General features: G+C 37.9%; 1 protein-coding gene across 3 annotated transcripts in view; it reads left to right on the top strand.

The window, feature by feature from the left end:
* SDCCAG8 (SHH signaling and ciliogenesis regulator SDCCAG8) overlaps positions 1–23,479 on the top strand; it is a 254,616-nt gene that overhangs the window by 78,731 nt on the left and 152,406 nt on the right. For all 3 annotated transcript variants that reach the window (XM_053604357.1, XM_053604356.1, XM_053604358.1), the window contains exons 10-12: positions 558–710; positions 14,863–14,997; positions 19,264–19,380. In XM_053604357.1, coding sequence (XP_053460332.1) covers positions 558–710; positions 14,863–14,997; positions 19,264–19,380 — 405 coding nt within the window. The remainder of the gene's footprint in view (positions 1–557; positions 711–14,862; positions 14,998–19,263; positions 19,381–23,479) is intronic.

The raw sequence follows: 23,479 nt of genomic DNA, 5'->3' as shown, positions 1-23,479 counted from the left end.
GTTATATTAAGGAAACTTGATTGTTATGTAGTATTGAACAATAACAATTGCTATTATTATAATGGCAATTGCTATTGTTTAATACTATATAACAACAATTAACAATCAACAATCAACATTTTGATCCGTTGATCATTTAAAGTATTCAGACAATTTTTTAAACCATGATCAAGTAAGAAATTAGTAAAATCAGATACCTTTATATTTCATGGAGTATAAACATGATGTGTAAATGAAAATACTACAGCACTTGGTTCTTTTGATCCCCTTTTTCATAATTCTGACTGTCTGTGGTCTTCATCACGATTCATTACCTGTATTTTGTAGTTGATTAGCTAATGTACCCTTAATTGGGAAAATTGAAATATGTGAGTAAATGTAACATTTGGATACTATTTTAGTACCAAGTAGTACTGAGAAACAAGTACATAATTATTCCAGTGGCCTTAATAGTGAGTTTTAACTGTTTTAAGTAAAATTAAATCTTAATTATCTCATTTTTCCCCTTGCTTTTTCCAAATTCTAAACTGTTCTTTTATTCTGCTTTATCCTGGCAGGCTTTAATCCAGTGTGAGCAGTTGAAGAGTGAGCTAGAGAGGCAGAGAGAGAGACTTGAAAAAGAACTTGCATCTCAGCAAGAGAAAAGGGCCTTTGTAAAAGAGATGATGAGACAAGAAATAACAAAAGAAAGGGAGGACATGGCATCAAAGGTACTGAAGGACTCTGCTTTTATCCACTTTGCAGAAGAATGTTTGTTGTATTATCACTGGTGATTCTAGAAGATGCAGTTCTTGAATGAAATTTAAATTTAAAAACCTGTATTATAAGTAGTCAAATTTCTTAGAATTTTCGGTTCATAAAAATGTTCTTATAATTTAAGGTTCATAAAGATATATTTTTCCATATATTTCTCAGTAAAGTTCATTCTCTGAACTTTTCAAATAATGTAATCAATTACATTCCATATTATGAAATTTACTTTAATTGTGCATTCTGTTTAATTCCCTCTCTCATATTTACCAGAGGAGAACAGATGCTCTGAGGATGCTTAGATTTTATTTCGTCCTTAGATGAATCAAGGAGAGATAACTCCCTAACTTTATCCCCTAACCTCCTTTTTTTTTTTTTTTTTTTTTTGAGACAAGGTCTCATTCTGTCACCCAGGCTGGAATGTAGTGGTAGGATCATAGGTCACTGCAACCTCAGAGGCCTGGGCTCAAGTGATCCTCCCACTTCAGCCTCTCCTGTAGTGTGAGAGTCTACATATGCACCACCATAGCTCGCTAATTTTTCTATTTTTGATAGAGATGGTGTCTCGCTGTACTGCTCAGGCTCCTAGCCCCAAATTAAACATGCAGAAGTTAAAATACTTCTTAAAAAACAAGTAACAACAACTACAAAAGTAATTATACACTCTGTATGAAATCAACTCTCACAAATTACATGGTGAATAATGACTACAACAGATGAAGGGAGAAACGAAAGGCAAAAAGAACAGATAACATGAAATGGGCAGAGTTTGAAAAACTGGTAACAAACAGGAATTTAGACAAGTAGATCCTAGTTTAAAATTGCTAAAATTAAGCAAAATGTGGTCCATAAAGTAATCAAAACAACGGTGTTATATGTTTTCTTTAAAAAGTGGACTAATAGCTTGTATTCCAAATGCTATGTGGTTTTAATTTTCCAGTGTGTGATAACTAAATTACTCAGCAAATATCCACTGAGTATCTGCTGTGTGTAAGGCAATGTGCAAGAATGAGGATATATGAAGAGAAAAATCACAACTTCTTCCCAGTGTGTTTTGAGTCTTGTTTTCTTATCCTTTTAAAAACACTGTGTCTGTCAAAACCCTATCGTAGGTCAGCCTGTCTCCTGCCTTCTCTTGCTTGGTCATCTCAACTGGTGAACATCCCACACCCTCGCAGCTGGCCTTGCTGTACACTCAGGGCCTTCAGTGTCCATGTCCTCTGGTGCTTTCCAGCAGACCTCCTCTGCGTTCCTTCCGCTCCATTCTCTCAGCACTCAACAGGTTAATTGGAGGGACTTGTAATGTAATGAAAGGACCAGCACAGTTCCATCACAAAGCTTACAGATTAGAAGTAGAGGCAGACATTAAAGAAATATTTTCATAAATGAATTTTTAATTATCACTGTGATAATACCATAAAAGTTCAGTATAGGGTACCATGAGAATGTGTAACAGTGGAGTTTTGACCTCATCGAGGCAGTTGTGAAAGACGACTGAGAAACAGATTTGAAAAATGAGACCTGAGAAAGAGCGGTCAGGTGAAGAGTTGAGGGAAAACAATACACCCATGACCCTGAAGCTGGAAGAGAGATGTACTTTCTAGGAATACAGGGAAAGCCCCAAAGGCCAGAGCATAGGAAATGAGGGATCGAGTACTAGGGATGAGTTTGGAGAGGGATGCTGGAACTAACTCATGCATGGCCTTAAAGTCTATGTGAAAGATTTGTAATTTTATCCAAAAAACAATGGAAAGGCATTGAATGACTTTAAGTTGGACAGTGAAATTTATATTCGAGAAAAAATAATTTTTTCAATAGATGAGAAGGAGAACCGGAATAGATGCCTAAAGATCTGGAGAGGGGTAGTTGTATTTGTCCAGGTGGGAAGTGATGGTATCTTGGGCCCATTTTCCAAAGACTATTTCAAATCACATTGTTTTTCTCAAATTCTCTACCATACCACTTTATCCCTCATTCTCAGTAGAAAGCATTACTTACCTGACAAAGAAAATTGGAGCCATTAGGTAATAATCACCTCAACTACTTATCTCCCCCCCTCACCTCTGCCTTAAAATATATTTTCACCTGCATTTTTCCCAGTCATAATGGGAAAGGTTTAATCCTAATCCTTTCCCCTTCCCCTGGGTCTCATCTCCTTTCACCACCTCAAGGAGCTCATTCCTTTTGTCATCCCTCCCCACCAACCGCCCAACCTTCAACCTTCCCTTCATTATAGCTTCTTCCTTATCATCAGAAACATACCTTAAATTTCTCTCACCTGTTGCAAGAAACAACATTTCTAATATAGTGTTTCTCAGTCTTCAAGACACAAGAAGTTCTAAAACTCTTATTGCCCAAACTGCACCCTAAGCCAATTACATCAAAATGTCGGAGAGTAGGATCACATATCAGAACCATCTGAAGTTGCCCAGGTGATTCCTCGTGCAGCCAAGGTTGCCACTTCAGTAAGCCCATGTCTCTCCTTACTCTTTCTTTAATGGTCAAGTTTCTCAAAAGATTTCTTGTCACAGCCCATTTACTCTTCAGCCCACTGCATTTCAGCTTCTATGCCCACAGCCAATGAGATTATTTCTATTACTGACCTATTGCTGTATTCACTAAAGACCCATTGGTGCTCCTTAAAAAGTTCTTTCCTTGATTTCTTTGAATCTATATTCTTGGTTTCAGAGAATCAAAAATATAGGTTACTCTGAGTTTAAAGGCAAAGAAGGAGCATATCCAGAAAGCAGCATGATGGAAGAAGGTTCTAGAGTTCAGCAAAGAGCTATAGATTTAGGTGTCGTTAGCACTAGTATGGCTTTAATTCCATATATATGGTTATTGATTCCTAAGTCTTTAATTATCTGTTGAGCCCCCAAACCAGCTTACTTACCTTTTTCCCTATCCCAGCGGACCCACTACGCATTCAGTTGCCCAACATGAAGTTCTTGTTTTCCTTTTCTCCTTCTCCCTCACTCCACACATCTCATTGTCACCAAGTTCTAGAGATTTAGGCTGCTGAGCACTTCACATCTCCCTGTCTCTCCGTCCCACTGCTGTCCACATCTCACCCTTGGATGATTCCTACAGCCTGTGGTGTCCCTGCCTCCAGTCTCACCTCCTTCCCATCTGTTCTCTAAACCACAGGTGGGATGGCCTTTCTAAAATGCCCATCTCTTGCTTTAAAATACATCCTGTCCCCCTACAACCTTGGATAAAATGTAGGATCTCTTAGCACAGCATAAAGGCACTGCAGCAGTCTTCCTCTCTTTGGCTCACCCGTCTCACCTCCCTTCATCTCTATTCCTCACACCCACCATATGGAGCGAGTTGTGCTTCCTTAACCACGCAGGCATGCCAGGCTGTCTTACTGTCTTCATGCCAGGATGTTGTGTGCCTTGCCCCCTGCGTGGAGGGGTCTTCCTCTGTGACTGATCCTTCAGAGTTCTTGATACTACCTCCTCTCAGAGCCTCCCACGGCTGAATTGGGAGCCTCCATTAACTCAGTTCATTGCAGATGCTGGTTGGATAGTTGCCTCCCCTAGTTCAAGCCCCTTGCATGTGTGGCCAACTAACATCTCTTTGCTCGGTACGTTCCTCTCACATAAAATGTGCTCAATATACAGGGTGGACGTAAAGTTCATGTGCAATTTATTTTGACATAGTAAATTGCATTCGAACTTTGTGGACACCTTGTATCCTTGGTGAATGAATGAAATACAAGGAAAAGAAAACAGTCCCTGTGCCACTGGAAAGGTACAACTAAGATGCTGGGAGTTGAAAGGATCAGAACTGATTCCCTGTCTGCAAAAGCTCATGGAAGTCTTTGTGAAGAAGATGGCATTTCAGCTGAGCTTAGAAGAATAGGTAGGATTTAGTAAGGCAGAGAATAACTGCCTGTAACTAACGTGAATAAGGCATGGAGAGGGATGATGTTGTGAATTGAGTGTTGTGTGAAAGGGAAAGTGGTGTCAGTAACAAAGACCAGCTATTGTTCATACCTAGGATATTTTGATTTTTGGTTTGTTCAGTGGAAACCATTTGCCTTGCTGAGTAGTTCTACCATATAAAAGTATGTTGATGAGAAATCTAGACAAGAAAGGAAAAGAAATGCTGAAATACGTCTGGAAGTATTCCAGGTGCTTTCACATGTAACAGAACCTCTCTCTCATATTGAAGTTGTTTCATGAATAAAGGTGGTGTTGAAAATACAGTGCCTTTCTGAACCTTAGTCATTTAAGTTCATTTTTCCCCCAGCAAGCCTTGACTGACATTTGATCTCAAGGTTCTGTCCTAAATAAAGATGTATGAATAAAGAACTGACAGTGGTTCTCGCACTGAGGAAAGTGCTCTCACTAGGAGACAGCACAGAGTGGCTTTGGAGTAAAAGGGTTTACTTGACCTTTCTGTGTCCGTGAACAATTCACTTAACTCTTAAGTTTCAGAGAAATGCAGAATAAAATTGGCAATACTTCAGGAAATAGATAGGATTAAATTAGATAATGTTTTGAAAATGTATAATGCCTGCCTTACTGTGAGCATTTAGTAAATTTTAGCTTGTGGCTATTATCATTCTTATTTTAGATAGCTTGCCTTACTGATTAGATTTCTTAGACCTTCACATTAGTAAAGGCACATAGGCTTGACTTATAAAGTCTAACCTGAACTTGGGAAAGTAACTTAGATTTCTGAATTTCATTTTTTCAACTGAAAATTAATTCAGTATAATTATTTCTCTAGAGGAATTTAAGGAGATAACACACATCACACTGCTTGGCACAAGGACGTAATCTAGCAGGGAGACTGACTCATAACGTTACGAGTACCAGAGCTAACATCCCTGCCTTCCTAACCGTAGGAATATTTGTGAAACCTAAAGGTTTTCCTCCTTTCTTCTTATATTTGTCTTCTTTTCTTTCTTTCTTTTTTTTTTTAAAATTCCATTTGTGTGGGAAGCTGTAGGAGAGCAGATGCCTCTCACTAGACAGGTTTGAATCAATTCCTCACGAACGGTCCTTGCTGTGCATTTGTTGGTTGTCTTCAGTAATGCTCCTGGACTGCACTGAGCACTCAGGTTTGCTAGTTCGTTCAGCCATTGATCATTTATTTGTTGAGTACTCCTGTGGTCTGTGCACTTTCTCAGTTGCTTTCCTCGATAATTGCCCATTGTTAGAATCCTTAATTCTTGTACAGAAAGTATTGCTTCATACTATGTTGATACTCTAAGGACTGCTCTGCAGAAATTTCTACCAAGCTCTCCCAACCTGGGTGTCCTTGTCTCTTCCTTGCTCCTGTCAAAGTTTAAAGGACTTCCCTGATGTCAGTGTTCCTGGACATCCAGCCGTGTTGCAGCTGTGTCTGTGTTACTTCTGGCTCTGCAACAGATGTGGATGGAGAAGCTCCTACAGTGTAATGTTGACTTCCAGATGGTGGGCAGGGGAGAAAAGAAGGTGTGACCACAGGAGGGGAGACCTCAGAAAGTGGGTGACAGGAGGTAGCATACAGGTAGTGGGCAAAGAAAGGAAGTGATGGGCAGCAGAGGGAGGGAAACGTCAGAAAGGAGAAGGATTTGTTACATGCCTTGTGCTAGAAATAGACTAGAATTTGCAAGTAGCAAAATAAATATCTGCATATTTACTTAAAAACTATACAATGTTAATGTCTACCATCACATGTATCTCCACATAAAAAAACATAAGACTTTTAGTAGCTGATAATTAAAGCTTGTGGCCATTATATGGTTCTAGAAAAGCTATGATTATACAGTCATAATGTTTATACTCACGAATTTGAATTTTTAAATTCAGGATGTCCAATTGATATTTTTGATTTGTGATATATTTTAGGTTCAGATTGTATTGTGCACAGGGGTATACTTTGTAGTTTGTTATTTGTAAAACTAATTTTATGTAAAAATTAGATGTGTAGGTAATCTTTAATAATAAGGACATATAAACAACCACAAGTCAAATACAGTTCTCTACAATCTTCAGAAAAGTTAATTAATATATCTGCTTAAATTATGAAGCAGCTCCTTGGGCTCATTATTTTCTTTTTTTTTTTTTATTAAATCATAACTGTATACATTGATATGATCATGGGGCATCATACACTCGCTTCATAGACCATTTGACACATTTTTATCACAATGGTTAACATAGCCTTTCCGGCGTTATCTCAGTTACTGTGCCAAAACATTTACATTCTACATTTACCAAGTTTCGCAAATACCCTGTAAGATGCACCACAGGTGTGATCCCACCGATCCCCCTCCCTCTACCCACCACCCCCCCTTCCCACTTCCCCCTATTGTTAGGTTGTAACTGGGTTATAGCTTTCATGTGAGAGCCCCAAATTAGTTTCATAGTAGGGCTGAGTACATTGGGTACTTTTTCTTCCATTCTTGAGATACTTTACTAAGAAGAATATGTTCCAGCTCCATCCATGTAAACATGAAAGAGGTAAAGTCTCCATCTTTCTTTAAGGCTGCATAGTATTCCATGGTATACATATGCCACAATTTATTAATCCATTCGTGGATCGATGGGCACTTGGGCTTTTTCCATGATTTAGCAATTATGAATTGGGCTGCAATAAACATTCTGGTACAAATATCTTTGTTATGTTGTGATTTTTGGTCTTCTGGGTATATGCCCAGCAGAGGGATTACAGGATTGAATGGCAGATCTATTTTTAGATCTCTGAGTGTTCTCCATATATCTTTCCAAAAGGAATGTATTAATTTGCATTCCCACCAGCAGTGCAGAAGTGTTCCCTTTTCTCCGCATCCACGCCAACATCTCTGGTCTTGAGATTTTGTGATATAGGCTAGTCTCAGTGGAGTTAGATGATATCTCAGAGTAGTTTTGATTTGCATTTCTCTGATGATTAAAGATGATGAGCATTTTTTCATATGTCTGAAGGCCGTGCACCTGTCTTCTTCAGAGAAGTTTCTCTTCAAATCCCTTGCCCAGCCTGTGATGGGATCCCTTGTTTTTTTCTTGCTGATGCGTTTGAGTTCTCTGTGGATTCTGGTTACTAAACCTTTGTCAGAGATATACCCTGCAAATATCTTCTCCCATTCTGAGGGCTGTTTGCTTGCTTTACTTACAGTGTTCTTAGCTGTGCAGAAGCTTTTTAGTTTGATCAAGTCCCAGTAGTGTATTTTTGAAGCTGCTTCAATTGCCCGGGGGGTTCTCCTCATGAAATACTCACCCAGACCAATTTCTTCAAGGGTTTTTCCTGCATTCTCCTCTAGTATTTTTATAGTTTCGTGTCTTAAGTTTAAATCTTTAATCCAATGAGAGTCTATCTTAGTTAATGGTGAAAGGTGTGGGTCCAATTTCAGTCTTCTGCAGGTTGCCAGCCAGTTCACCCAGCACCATTTGTTAAATAGGGAATCTTTTCCCCACTGAATGTTTTTAATTGGCTTGTCAAAAATCAAATAGTGGTAAGTAGCTGGATTCATCTCTTGGTTCTCTGTTCTGTTCCAGATATCTACTTCTCTGTTTTTGTGCCAATACCATGCTGTTTTGATCACTATCGATTTGTAGTAAAGTCTGAGGTCTGGTAGTGTGATTCCTCCTGTTTTGTTTTTATTTCTGAGTAATGTCTTGGCTATTCGAGGTTTTTTCTGATTCCATATAAAACGAAGTATTGTTTTTTCAAGATCTTTAAAATATGACACTGGAACTTTAATAGGGAGTGCGTTGAAATTATATATTGCTTTGGGTAGTATGGACATTTTGACAATGTTGATTCTTCCCAGCCATGAGCATGGTGTGTTTTTCCATTTGTTAACATTTTCAGCTATTTCTTTTCTTAGAGTTTCATAGTTCTCTTTATAGAGATCTTTCACGTCTTTTGTTAGGTAAATTCCCAAATATTTCATCTTCTTTGGCACTACTGTGAATGGGATAGAGTCCTTAACTGCTTTTTCAACTTGACTGTTATTGGTGTATATAAAGGCTACCAATTTATGGATGTTGATTTTGTATCCTGAGACGCTGCTGTATTCCTTGATCACTTCTAGGAGTTTTGTAGTAGAGTCCCTAGTGTTTTCCAGATACACAATCATATCATCTGCAAAGAGCGAAAGTTTGATCTCTTCTGACCCTATATGGATACCCTTGATCGCCTTTTCTTCCCTAATTGCGGTGGCTAAAACTTCCATTACAATGTTGAAAAGCAATGGAGACAATGGGCAGCCTTGTCTGGTTCCTGATCTGAGTGGAAATGATTCCAATTTAACTCCATTCAATATGATATAGGCTGTGGATTTGCTGTAAATGGCCTCTATCAGTTTAGGAAAAGTCCCTTCTAGACCAATTTTCTTGAGTGTTCTGATCATGAAGGGATGCTGGATATTATCAAAAGCTTTTTCTGCATCAATTGAGAGAATCATATGGTCTTTGTTTTTTAATTTGTTTATGTGCTGAATTACATTTATAGATTCACGTATATTGAACCAGCCTTGAGACCCTGGGATAAAACCAACTTGGTCATGATGTATAATTTGTTTGATGTGTTGCTGGATTCTGTTTGTTAGGATCTTGTTGAATATTTTTGCATCTATATTCATTAGTGATATTGGTCTATAATTTTCTTTCCTTGTTGGGTCTTTTCCTGGTTTGGGAATCAGGGTGATGTTTGCTTCATAGAACGTGTTGGGTAGTCTTGCTTCTTTTTCTACGTTTTGGAACAGGTTGAGTAATATAGGTACTAATTCCTCTTTAAAGGTTTGGTAGAATTCTGACGTGAAACCATCTGGTCCCGGGCTTTTCTTTTTAGGGAGGTTTTGTATAGTTGATGCTATTTCTGAACTTGATATGGGTCTGTTCAACATTTCCACTAGATTCTGGTTAAGTCTTGGAAGGTGGCGTGCTTCCAAGTATCGGTCAATTTCCTTCAGATTTTCATATTTCTGAGAATAAAGTTTCTTGTAATATTCATTAAGGATTTTTTGGATTTCTGATGAGTCTGTGGTTATTTCGTCTTTGTTGTTTCTGATTGATGATATTAGAGATTTTACTCTTTTTTCCTGATTAGGTTGGCCAGAGGTTTATCTATTTTATTGACCTTTTCAAAAAACCAGCTTTTTGATTTATTGATCTGTTGTATTATTCTTTTGTTTTCAATTTCATTTAATTCTGCTCTAATTTTGGTTATTTCTTTTCTTCTACTGGGTTTGGGGTTGGAATGTTCTTCCTTTTCCAGTTGCTTGAGATGTCCCATTAAGTTGTTAACTTCCTCTCTTTCCGTTCTCTTAAGGAAGGCTTGCAGTGCTATAAATTTCCCTCTTAGAAGTGCCTTTGCAGTGTCCCAGAGGTTCTGATAGTTTGTGTCTTCATTGTCGTTTTGTTCCAAAAAATTGGCGATTTCTTTCTTAATCTCATCTCTGACCCAGCTATCATTCAGCATAAGGTTATTTAACTTCCATGTTTTTGTGTGAGTATGCAGATTCCTGTTGTTACTCAATTCAAGTTTTATTCCATGATGGTCCGAGAAGATGCATGGAATAATTTCTATTCCTTTAAATTTACTGAGGTTAGACTTGTGACCTAAAATGTGGTCAATTTTGGAGTAAGTTCCGTGGGCTGATGAGAAGTATGTGTATTCAGTTTTGTTGGGATGAAATGTTCTGTAGATGTCTGCTAAATCTAAATATTGGATGGTTAGGTTTAAATCTAAGATTTCTTTGCTCAGCTTCTTGCTGGAGGATCGATCCAACGCTGCCAAAGGAGTGTTGAAATCTCCAACGATTATGGAGCTGGAGGAAATCAAGTTACTCATGTCTGTTAGAGTTTCTCTTATAAATTGAGGTGCATTCTGGTTGGGTGCATAGATATTAATAATTGAGATCTCATCATATTGAGTATTACCCTTAACAAATATGAAGTGACCATTCTTGTCCTTCCTTACTTTTGATGGTTTAAAGCCTACTGTATCTGCAAATAAAATTGCAACACCTGCTTTTTTCTGATTACCATTTGCCTGAAATATGGATGACCATCCTTTCACCCTGAGTCTGTATTTGTCTTTTAAGTTAAGATGAGACTCTTGTATGCAACAAATATCTGGCTTGAGTTTTTGTATCCAGTCAGCTAACCTATGCCTCTTTAGAGGACAGTTTAAGCCATTCACATTGATGGAGAGTATTGATAAGTCTGGTTAAATTTTGGGTATTGAGTTTTTCAAAGGTCCAGTGGACATTTTTAATCCTTTCGCCAGTGTGGAAGTTGGAGTTTGATCCGAAGTTTCTGAGTGAGTTTACTTTTGTGGTATAGGATTGGGTCGGTCATTGTGGAGGATAGGTCTGAGAATATCCTGAAGAGCTGGTTTACTTATGGCAAATTTTTTCAACATGTGAATGTCATTGAAGTATTTAATTTCTCCATCATAGATGAAACTCAGTTTAGCTGGATACAAGATCCTGGGTTGAAAGTTATTTTGCTTTAGGAGATTAAAAGTTGATGACCACTCTCTTCTGGCTTGAAAAGTTTCAGCAGAGAGATCTGCAGTTATTCTAATATTCTTACCTTTGTACGTAATAGTTTTCTTTTGCAGGGCTGCTTTGAGAATCTTCTCTTTCATGTTAACTTTAGTGAAGCTAATTATGATATGTCTGGGGGATGACTTATTGGGGTTGAATCGTGCTGGGGTTCTGAAGCTGTCTGCTATCTGAATTTCAGATTCTCTAGGCATATCTGGAAAATTTTCTTTCATAATTTCATGCAGAAGGGCCTCTGTGCCCTTCAAGGCCACTTCATCATTCTCAGAAATCCCAATAATTCGTATATTGCTTTTTTTCAAATTATCTGAGAGCTCTCTGAGTGAGTGATCCGTTTTTGCTCTCCATTTCTCTTCCTGTTTGAGAGATTGGGAGCGTTCGAAGACTTTATCTTCAATGTCAGAAATCCTTTCTTCTGCTTGCTCCATTCTGTTGCTGAGGGATTCTACTGTATTTTTCATATCTTTGAGGGCTGTAAATTCTTGCTTCAGTGTGTCTAAGTCTTTGGTGGTTTTGTCTTTAAATTCTTTTTTTTTGTAGAGACAGAGTCTCACTGTAATGCCCTCGGGTAGAGTGCCATGGCGTCACACGGCTCACAGCAACCTCTAACTCTTGGGCTTACGCGATTCTCTTGCTTCAGCCTCCCGAGCAGCTGGGACTACAGGCGCCCGCCACAACGCCCAGCTATTTTTTTGTTGCAGTTTGGCCGGGGCTGGGTTTGAACCCGCCACCCTCGGCATATGGGGCCGGCGCCCTACTCACTGAGCCACAGGCGCCGCCCTAAATTCGTTAAATTCTTGAGACAACTTTTGAATTTCTCCTCGAATTCCTAATTTCATTTTATTAATCTTGTCTGCAATCCAAATTCTGAATTCGATTTCTGACATCTCAGCCAGTTGTTTATGAATGGAATCTTCAATCACATCTGCCGTATCTTTTCTTGGGGGGGAGTTGATCTATTCTGGTTATTCATGTTACCAGAGTTTTTCCGCTGATTCTGCCCCATGGTTATTTTACTCCCTTTGATTTTTCCCCTGGGGCTTTATCAAGGGCCCGTACAGTGTTGTGGCCTGAGAAACTGGGGCCCTGTCTTGTGTGGTGGAGCTAAGTGGTTCTGTCTTGTTTTCAGCTGGTTTCTGTTCGATCCTATTGCAACTTCTACTCTGGCTTGAAGTCTCAGCTATGTGGAAAAATCAGCAATTAAGTCATCCCGCCTGCCCCACTCTGGCCCCAGTTGGAAAAGGAGAATCAAACCTTCCTACAACCGCACACCCAGGGCACCGCCTGAAAAGTCCTCATTCTATTAGCCCAGTTCAAAAGGTCCAAATCAACTGTCTCAATTGGCACCTGTCTCGGGTGGGAGAGTTCAAGAGGTCTCTGGGAACTAGATCACAGGGGCCTGGTGACTCCTCTGACACGGCTCATCCCAGTGCAGCGTGGAGTCAGGAGGAGCTACCCAGCAAACAGAGCAGTCTGGGAAGGTTGACGTCTCCTTCCCCACTTTGCCCCTCTGTCGGACCCAGTCACTGGTGTCTCTGCAGATGGCTAACCCAGTTGCCTGCAGTGAACAGACACTCCAGGGGTTTGCACCTGCCTGAATCGCAAGGAAGTCTGCCAGGCCCCCGCAGACTGCCGCTATTTAGCAGGAGGAGATGGGGCCTGACATCTTTGAGTGCTTGATGCAGGTGATGGGAAGGAGGTGTTCACTCAGGCTTAGCCCCATCCCTGATGGGTGCTGTTAACAGAACAGAACAGAACAGACAACTTTGCGGGGTTCTGTCTCTGTTCCTGCCGAAATCGCCTACAGAAGACGGGCTGTTCTGAGTTCAAACGTCTTTGTTGCTGGAGGTTTGTGTCCTCTTTGCTGTTGAAGGCTTGCGTCCGATCACCTCTCTGGATCGCCCCGCCCTGGAAGCTTCCCGGGTTTGTGAGCAGTGTCAGGAAATCCCCCGCTCACCAGTGGCCTCCTCTGGTTGCCCAGGGAGACAGGGGGTGTGGCCTCAGAATATCCAGAAGTGAGCCGTTCTTTTGTTTGCGTCCTTGTGATCACAGCTTGCCTCAGCGGTGTTGATGTGCGTTCTTCAACCTTCTCTCTTGGTGTGGCTCAAGTCCACCAGGATACTTACTAAATTCCTGTCCCTTAACTCTCCTTCTGGACAGGAGCCTCTGTTGAAAGCTGGCTTCAGTCTGCCATCTTGTCTCCCTCTCATTATTTTCTTATGAGTCAACTTTAGTTATATAATTCAAAGACAGACACCTATCTTGGTTTTATTGATGTAAGGTTCTTAATTTATCAAAACTTTGTTTCAATGTTTATTTTTTTCATACAACTTCAGATACTGACTTCAGTTATAAAACTGAATTCATACATGTCAGTGTACAATTTCAAATAACGTTATTTGAAATTTGTTACTAGTTCTTGTTTTAACAGATAAAAACTAATAGATATTACTATATATTTTGCTCTGAGTTTAGGCTGCACTTCTTCATTTTAAAACTGCTAATACCAGTAATAGAGTAAGAGCCTAGAAAAGTTTGACTTTGTTGGAGCAGAGCAAAACCTAATTGCAAACAAAAAGCTATAAAAGACAAGTCAAAGATCTAGAAAGCATTTCTAATCCAAAGAAGAAAAGCTAAGAACCCAATATCCATGGAGTTCCTTGGAAAAGCCACTTATTCTAATTATTCATGCATTCATCAAATATTTGATACTTCTGGAGGAACACGCCCTTAAGGAACTTAGTCTAATGAGGAAACAAAACAACTAAAAATAGTGGAATAAATACTGTCATAGAGGTATTCAGTGGTTGGGCATGATGATGACAAATACACGTGTCCTGAGGTGGTTGTAGGAGCACATGCCAGAGTGATATTCAGAATAGTAAGCAATGAGTACAGCATGAACATCTATCAGTGGGAATGGTTGAGGGCTACACACAAGAGCCAGGACTGTACCAGAGGACAATAGCTGAGCATGCGAAGGGGCACCTGTTATATTTTGTGCTGGGAACTGGAAGTTAAGGAAGACTCTGGAGGAGGAGAGGTGATAGCTGAGATATGGTCTATGGGAGAAATGGGGAGAGCTAGATAATGGGAGGACAAGTGGGGTTTTGCCAAGAAAAGCGACTCCTTTTTCTTGGTGTTGCAGGAAGGGAAGTGGGAGTCATAGACCAGTACCTCTCTCTAAACATGCCTTTCAAAATCAATCCTTTTATGCCCTTCATCTGGGAGAAGGGTTTAAGAGTTGTCTGATTCCTTCCCACTGACTCTGAAATTTGTTTATGGCAGTCTATTCCATAACTTACTTGGATGTCATATCTGTCACCTTAGGGGTTTCAACCAAAACTTTGATTTTATCATCTTGTCATACATTTTTCAAAATGAGATTAGAGACCAAGAGAATGAATAAGAGGTAAGCATATCTTTCAGAACATGAGGGACAGATGAGTTAAAGAGGTAGAGAAATGGACCTATCCAATCCACGGAGAAATGACTTAGTGATGGAGTTCAGTGACATGCTGAGAATCTGTTAATTCAACAAAGTTTTTTGATTTACTTTGTCAAATGGCATTATTGTTTAATGCTTTTATTTCCTTTTACAGATACTGATCCTGTCTGAGAATATTGCCCAACTAGAGGCCCAGGTGGAAAAGGTTACAAGGGAGAAGATTTCAGCTATCAATCAGCAAGAGGAAATTCAAAAACAGCTTGCTTCTCGGGAAATGGATGCCTCAAAGGTAGAAAAAGAGATTTTAGTTTAATAGTCACTTAGTAAATATTTTCCTTGAAAAATATTTTAATGTGCAGGTCTATTAGCTGGAAGAAGTTTGGAGTCAAGAAGTTATGTTATTTCAAGAAGAATAGAAGTCTACCTAATGGTCATTCTGCAAACATTTGTTTACTATAAACAGGCCATTTCCTGGGTACTGTAAATATAAAGGTGAATCAGACACAAATATCTTTGAAGAGCTTAAGGGTTAAGCTCTCTGTGGCAGAGACAGACTTGTAAATAAGAATTAACATTACTTTAATTATTGAATACTTGATAAAGTTTGTATTTATAAATTAATTTGGAGTGATTTTTTTTTTTTTTTTGCCATAGATAGCATAGGACTAGGCTTCACAATAATTGTCAAAGACATATACAGTAGAACCTCCATAGTTGACCGCCTCCCTATAACAAGCACTTCCGTAAGTTGATCTAATTTTCATAGGCTGGACATACACCATGTATACTCAATGAAAGTTCCTTGTATTGACCACCTCTGTATGTTGAGCAGTTTGTTGCAGTCCCTTGAGTGGTCAACTTACAGAATTCTACTATTTACAACTTGGAAAGTATGCTTAACGCAAAAAAATCCTCCACCTCCCATTCCATTTCAGACTTAGTAACTAAAACAAAGATTCTAACTCCATATGAATTTTATTGGCACTTAAATTTATACTTCTTTTTTTGAGACAGAGTCTTACTATGTCACCCTTAGTAGAGTGCCATGGCATCACAGCTCAAAGCAACCTCAAACTCTTGGGCTCAAGCGATTCCTTGACTCAGCCTGCCAAGTAGTTGGGACTACAGGCACCTGCCACAACGCCTGGCTATTTTTTTATTGCAGTTGTCATTGTTGGTTAGCTGGCCTCGGCCGATTCAAACCTGCCAACTTCGGTGTATGTGGCTGGCTCCGTAACCACTGTGCTACGGGCGCCAAGCCTAAATTTATACTTTAAAATACTGTGTTGTCTGTACTGTGGGCATCACTAACTTGTGAATCAAGAACGAAAATGATTAATGATCTTTACTGGCTGAGGTTAATAAGTAAGGAACATATTTTAAGAAATATTAGAAATCTGGGCAGTGCCTGTGGCTCAAGGAGTAGGGCACCGGTCCCATATGCCAGAGGTGACGGGTTCAAACCCAGCCCTGGCCAAAAATCCCCCCCCCAAAAAAAAAGAAAGAAAGAAATACTAGAAATCCATCTAGATTTCAAAAATCAGTTGCTTTAAAAATAAGGAAGTGGGCGGCGCCTGTGACTCAGTGAGTAGGGCGCCGGCCCCATATGCCGAGGGTGGCAGGTTCAAACCCAGCCCCGGCCAAACTGCAACAAAAAAATAGCCGGGTGTTGTGGTGGGCACCTGTAGTCCCAGCTGCTCGGGAGGCTGAGGCAAGAGAATCGCGTAAGCCCAAGAGTTAGAGGTTGCTGTGAGCCGTGTGATGCCACGGCACTCTACCTGAGGGCGGTACAGTGAGACTCTGTCTCTACAAAAAAAATAAATAAATAAGAAACTATGGGCATGCATAATACTATAATAAATGAAATCAATTTATTTTTCACTAATCAATACAGATAATTTGTTTAAAAATATACCTTTCTATATTGCCTTTTACTCGTCAATTTCTTTTCCTAATTTTCATACATTTTAATGCCATTTTAACTGTATAATTCAGTAATTAAAATTAATTTTAACTTATATGTTAGGAAACAAAGCCATTTTTTCCCTTTTTTTCTTGAATTTCCATAATTCTCCATTTGCTTTCTAAAATTCAAGCTAATGAATGTAGAAATTTTTAGGAAGCTCATATTTGGTTGGGTGCGCTGGCTCACACCTGTAATCTTACTACTCTGAAAGGCTGAGGTGGACAGATTGCTTGAGCTCAGGAGTGTGAGACTAGCCTGAGCAAGAGTGAGACCCCATTTCTACTAAAAATAGAAAAACCGAGGCAAGAGGATCACTTAAGCCCAAGAGTTTGAGGTTGCTGTGAGCCCTGATGATGCCCTGGCACTCCAGGGTAACAGAGTGAGACTCTATCTCAAAAAAAAAAAGTGAAGCTCATATTTGCCAATATACCTGATGGTGGAGAGAGGGATGTAAGTAAAGGAATAAGTGCAGAGGGATGGGAATGCTTAACTTAGATTTATGAGAAAAGCTGTGGTGGGATACATTTTCACTTATTATAGGGAGAAAATTTTCTGTTGAAATGTTATATAAGAAAGAATGAATTCTCGGTCTCTAGAACTATTCAAAAGGACTTAAGCATTGTAAGAATGATTAGACTAAATGAATTTGAGGTTTATTCCAACCCTGAGACTCTAATTCAATTTAATTTTTACATTTATTTTAACTGGAACTTAAGTGTTCTAGATATAAATTTAGCAAGTGCTAAACTGAAAGTAGTAAGGCAAGAGAACCTTAAAAGTAAAATTAAGGAATAAAATAATTTCTAATAGAACCTGACACTTAGGCATTTGTTATTAGTGTTGTATTAGTGTTGATTTTTAAACATCATGGTTCTGTAATTATTATTTTCTAATATTATTAATGTGGTTTATTTCTGTCTTATTCATCAACTTAAATAGATTGACATACTGAAGAATTAAGAAAGAAAGAAAATTAGGGTTTCTCTCATTTTTTAGTCATTCTTAATTTTTCAATTTATTTTTAAAAATAGCTTTTGTAAATTTATAACTTTTCAAAATGGGAAGAATCAACTCTCACATATTGAAGGCTTTTGCATTTCAAGTAGAACTTTCAATAATTTCATTCTTGTTCTAGCTTTCTCATGTTGGGTAGAGCTTACTGACTTCTTCTGTCTTGTCACTATGACTTTTAGACACAGATTAGTTTAGAAGGTTTTTTTTAGGTTCAGTTTTGATTGTTTGTCAAACTGAGGTAGATGTGGTCTATCTTGCCCAGGCTGCGTGCAGTGGCTATTCGTAGTCATGACTGTGGAGCACTACAGCCTCAAATGCCTGGGCTCGAGCACTCTTCCTGCTTGAGCCTCCTGAGTAACTGGGACCACAAGGGCACACTACCCAGGCCTGGCTTAAATGAGCAATGGTTTTCTACCTTAGTATATTCTAATTGCTCAGTAATAATAAAATTAATTTTTAATGTTTCCAAAACTGCCGCTTTGGAGAAATACCCAAATTGAAATGTTTTAAGCACATAAAGCCATTAGATAATACATATATATGGCTTTTTAAAAGTTGCGTTTGTAAATTAGAAGCAGATTTAGCAGACTTGTGTATTAATTGCTCTGTCCACAGATTCTTAGTTATCTCAAAAGGTTCATAATGTCTTTGTTATTTGATCTGCTAATTTTATTTTCCAAATATATTTCTATATCTGTAATGACCCTGGATTAGGAAAACAAATAAAACAAGGTTTTTAGTTACAAATACAAAGGATAACACATATCACTTTTAAGATACATCTATATTCATTATTTAATGATATATTAAAATTATTTCACTTCAATGCATTTTTATATTAAAATATAAAATTATAATATTAAGTACAGAGTGTGTTTAGTTCTAGTCTATGAATTTTGCCAGAAAATCTGCCTTACCTTGCATATATAGAATTGTGCATGATAAGATCAATGTTATCTGTAAAGCTTATAGTAAATGCTGGGTACTATAAACCTGAGCATCAAGAATGGAAATTTCCTTTATAAATTACCTCAGTAAAAGTTTAACTGATGAAATTCTTAAAGGAAAATTTTATAGCATGGAGTGAATATTTAACCATAACAATTTGAATGTATAATAACATGGCTTAATACTTTAATCACTAATTTTACTTAGGTAAAATTTAAATGATGAAAATATGCAATTGAAAGTGTTATTTTATATAAAATAATCTTAGTCACATTAAATTACTTAGTTGTATGCATGCATTTTTATTTATTTATTTATTTATTTTTATTAAATCATAACTGTATACATTGATATGATCATGGGGCATCATACACTCGCTTCATAAACCATTTGATATGCATGCATTTTTAAACTCTAATTTGAGTCTGTTAGATTCAATAATCCCTGATGTTGCTTCCAAATTTTAACCGGCTGTATTGAATATTGCAGTCACTATGAAAAATGCCATTCTTAGCAAAGTTCTATTGTATTTTATCTATGTTACCCCTAGGGGGCACCAAAAGATCTAATTGCAGATATTGGCGGTAGATTCCAGCAGCTACTAATCTAGTTTTTGCAATCTAACAGGTGTGTGGAGAAATGCGCTACCAGCTGAATAAAACCCAAATGGAAAAGGATGAGACAGAAAAGGAGCTCAAAGAGTACAGAGCAAAAACTAACAGGGATCTTGAAATTAAAGATCAGGTGAGAGATGCACAAGCAAAACTGCAGTGATTGAAGATGTAGCTGACATTCTTTCTGAAGTTGATGGGGTTTGATTCCTAACTTACTTATTTTCATTGTATTGTTTCTAATTAATGGAATGATCCAGTTTATACTATTAAAAGAATTTCATTTATAGTTGCCTAAAATTATCACCTTTCACATAAAGTGGTGAGAATACAACAGCAGGCATATAAAATTCCAGTCTGACAGGTCATAAATATACATTCGGATATGTGTATCTATTACTTACAAAAGTAAGAAAAAATGTTCTAATGCACAGTTTGAACCTAAAATATACATACATGGAGTTCTTGAAAGATGCCAACTTGAATCCAATTTTAAATGAAAAAGTTTAAAATTCGTAAGATGAGATGAGTTGATATGTAAATATGTCAATCAAATTGATTGTTGGCAGAGTCAAACCAGTGTTAACTAAGATAACCATGAATACGTTTGCTCACGAAGCCTTAAATACAGTGACATTAGAAATGGTGGGGGGGAGACTGCTTACTTCAATTTCATTTTGAGCAGATGTTTCATATCTTTGTTGAGATCAAGTAGATACTTCAATTTTAATTGACAACATGGATAAAGTTTTTAGAGAGGCAGTCAGTCCTCATAGGCTGACTTTTAATTTTCTATTTTTCATTACTGTACAGGACCTTGAAGCTTTCATTCCTTATGTTCAATGAAAGCAGATTGTTTTATCTAATTCAATTAAAGTAATAAGACTGAATTCTTAGTGTCAGTGACTTAAAGAAATCACTTCAGAATTTTGAAATAGGTAGCTCCAAGTAATTTTTTTTTCAAGTATATTTCTAGTTCATGGCTTTCTATTGTATTTTCCAGCATATTTTCCCTTTCAACCCAATCAACTCTTTATAACAAATGACACAAAGACAAGTGGGAAAAATATTGAAAGTTAATAACATGAAATTTAGTACAAAAGTTTTTAGAGACATAACTGAAATCTTTAGTACTAAATTAATATCCTAACAACCAAAGTAAAATTTTGCTTTTGTACCACTATATTCAAAGTGTTATAATACGTTTTCAATTGTCAGAAGATTTTTCATTAGTAACATGTGAAAATAATGTAACTATTTTATTTCATCCAGTTGGGGGCGTGCCTGATAGTGGAATGGAAAATTCTTTCTATCAGGGACTGAAGGCCTTTTGGACTACTAAGTCAATCACAGATAACTTTTCTTTTCTGATGTGTTAGAATTTTTTAAAAAGGTATCATATTGGCATGCTCACTAGTACTATCTTTTATATCATTCTATAGCATTCTGCCAGCACAATATTTTAAACTAACTGGAAAAATAGAGCAGAAAAGAGACTCTGGGTTATTTAGAATTCCATTAAAATATTCTAAAGGAAAAAAATTTCAGGATCAATTAGACCATAAAATCACTTGCAAGTGAACTTGTTTAAAAGCATTTGCAGTATTTTTCTTGTAGCACTGTATCTCATTATTAACCTCTATAGAAGCTAAAGTTGCAGAATTTTAAAAGAAATTTTTGTTTGTAGACATTTCTTTATAATAGTGAATTGTTAACAATTTTCATAATAATTTTTCATGGTAAGTTTTTAGATAGAAATATACCTTTTTGGGATATCATGGTTTAGGAATAAAACCTCTGAGCAGTTGAAAGATGTTTGTGATATGATGTGCTTGTTACCATTTTTTCTTGGACAGAATGTGAGGAAATCTTATAGGTACTCTTTGTAATTCTTTTGTATTGAACAGACAGTTTCAGAAAAGGGAGTAGTGGTGTCTCATTCCATGGATGATTTGGAGTAGCAAAGCAGCAATTGTTCTTTGGTCTTTCAGCCATGACCTGACCTTCTGTCTGTAAGACCAAAGAGCTACTTTGCTTGGCCACCATCTGTACTCAAGAGAGAAATTTACATTTAACTTTTAAAAGCTGGGCATGTTAAACATTTATCTGAAATGCCTATAATAATATAAAGTATATTAATTTTTAAAATGTTAAATATCACTTAAAAAATTCAGCATTACAAGGAGGTTATCTCTTGGTTTGCAGAAAAGGTGTTTTCCATAATATAGTCATTTTATTCATATTTAATCTGGCCACTTGATATATTTTTAAAGTAGGTGGGAAACTGTGAGATTGGAATGTGGCGAGAACAAGAGCGTTTTTGATGTATACAAAATAGGGCAAATGGTTGACCACCAAAATAATTTTCCTCGTGACCTGAGCCTTGACTCTGGCATAATTAGAAGGGAAGGTTAGGAGAGTAACAATGACAGTCTCTTCCACCCACTTTCTTCTTTTCTTCTTTAGATTGTGTCTGGAACCGATGGGCAGATTATCCTTCCCATCAACTCCTTTGTATCTTTTCAGCTTAGAGGATTCCTGTCAGCCTCAGGGGATGCTTCTCGCACCAAAAAATATAAAAAGAAAAAGAAAGACAGACATTCAGAATGGAAAAGAATGTGAAATCTGTGTCTTGATTTTTATTAATTTTTTTTAATTTTTATTAAATTGTAGACAGTGGGTACACACACCCACTCCGTCATGGGAATTTAAAAACACATATGAAGGTAAAGGGAATATTATAATGGCTCCCACATTTCTATCACCTCTATTCATCATTTTGCCAATCCTAGTCCATCTATCACATTCTTTTTCTCTCTACTCTTTCTGTCTTCAACTGTCACCTTCTTTATCTTCTTTGTTATCTTTTTCTTCTCCATCTTCTTCTTCTTATCTGTCATCTTTCTCCACTTCTTCTCCTCTGCAGAATTACATAAAACAAATTTCAGACACTGTATTATTTCATTCGTAAGTACCCAGGTGGATCCATGAAGGACATTTTTATACAATTATCCTGTCATTATCATACCTAACCATATTAATTCTTTAGTATTAAATGATGTCCAACCTACTGAAATCTCTTTGTCTCAAAAACCTTTTTTTACTGTTGGTTTTTTTAAATCAGGAAAACAGATATGTTTTTGTATGTTAGAGTGCTCTGGTATTGCTCTTTTTTTAATACACATAGGAAATAAAGGGAAATATGAGTAAAATATCATCTTCCTTGACTATTAAATTTCACACACAATGTTTTGATTGTGCTTTACATGCATAAAATACCTCATCATCATTCTAAAGAAATGTGAATTAATCCTGTAGCAAATTATTTGAGGGAAGTGGATACCATCCATGCACATTACATCCCAAAAGGAGCTCCTTAGAGTCTGAAACCCAAAATACGTAATTAATGTCAGAGCCTCATATTTGAGATTGAAAAATGCTGTCAGAAGCCCTGGCGTTTTATTAGGGTTAGATGACCTGAAATGACTGACGCGTCAGTGGCATTTTTTTGGTCAACTCCCATTCTGGTAGATGAATCTCAAGCTGATTCTTACAGCCCCTAACCTTTGTTCAGGGTCTAGTACAAAATGAAAATGTACGAACTTTTGTTCAGAAAACAGGAAAGAAGTGATGTTAAAGATCCTAAAATATAAAACATTTTCCTTCTTCGGTTTGTCTGGCTGTCTACCCCTCAACCCTAGACTAGTCATAGTACTATTTATTTATTTGCTATTTAGTGTTGGGTCTCCTCCAGCACAGGGATACTTATGGGGGAGCACAGACACCATAGTGCCCCATGACTTTGCACATGCTGTGCCCCAGCATGGAGCAGGGAAAGATTATTCTCCCCCATCCCAAGGAGGTCAGACAGGCAACTCCCGCAAAGGATTACAGCCACAGTTGGCACCTGGTTTAGGGATAGACAAGAGACTACACACGGAGTCCCCCGAACGTGCTGTGGTGCTGCCAGCTTGGAGTAGGGATGTCACCTCTTATGTCCTGCCCAACGATGCCAGTGACGAGCACAATCAACCCAGTCCTCCCTCGAGGCATATCCAGGATCCTGCCAGGAGCGGAGGACAATAGCAGAACGCACACCTCTCCTACTGACATGACCTAGCCACGCTCAAGGTGGTGGGCAGCAAGAGTCACAAGGCAGGGGCAGGAAAAAGGAAGCTGGAGGGGAACACATTTCTGAGAATTGCCCCAAGGCTGCAGTGAGGCAGTGGAAA

This window comes from Nycticebus coucang, chromosome 10 (genome assembly GCF_027406575.1).
Source record: "Nycticebus coucang isolate mNycCou1 chromosome 10, mNycCou1.pri, whole genome shotgun sequence".
NCBI classification, from domain to species: domain Eukaryota; kingdom Metazoa; phylum Chordata; class Mammalia; order Primates; family Lorisidae; genus Nycticebus; species Nycticebus coucang.
This window is presented reverse-complemented; position numbering and strand designations above follow the sequence as displayed.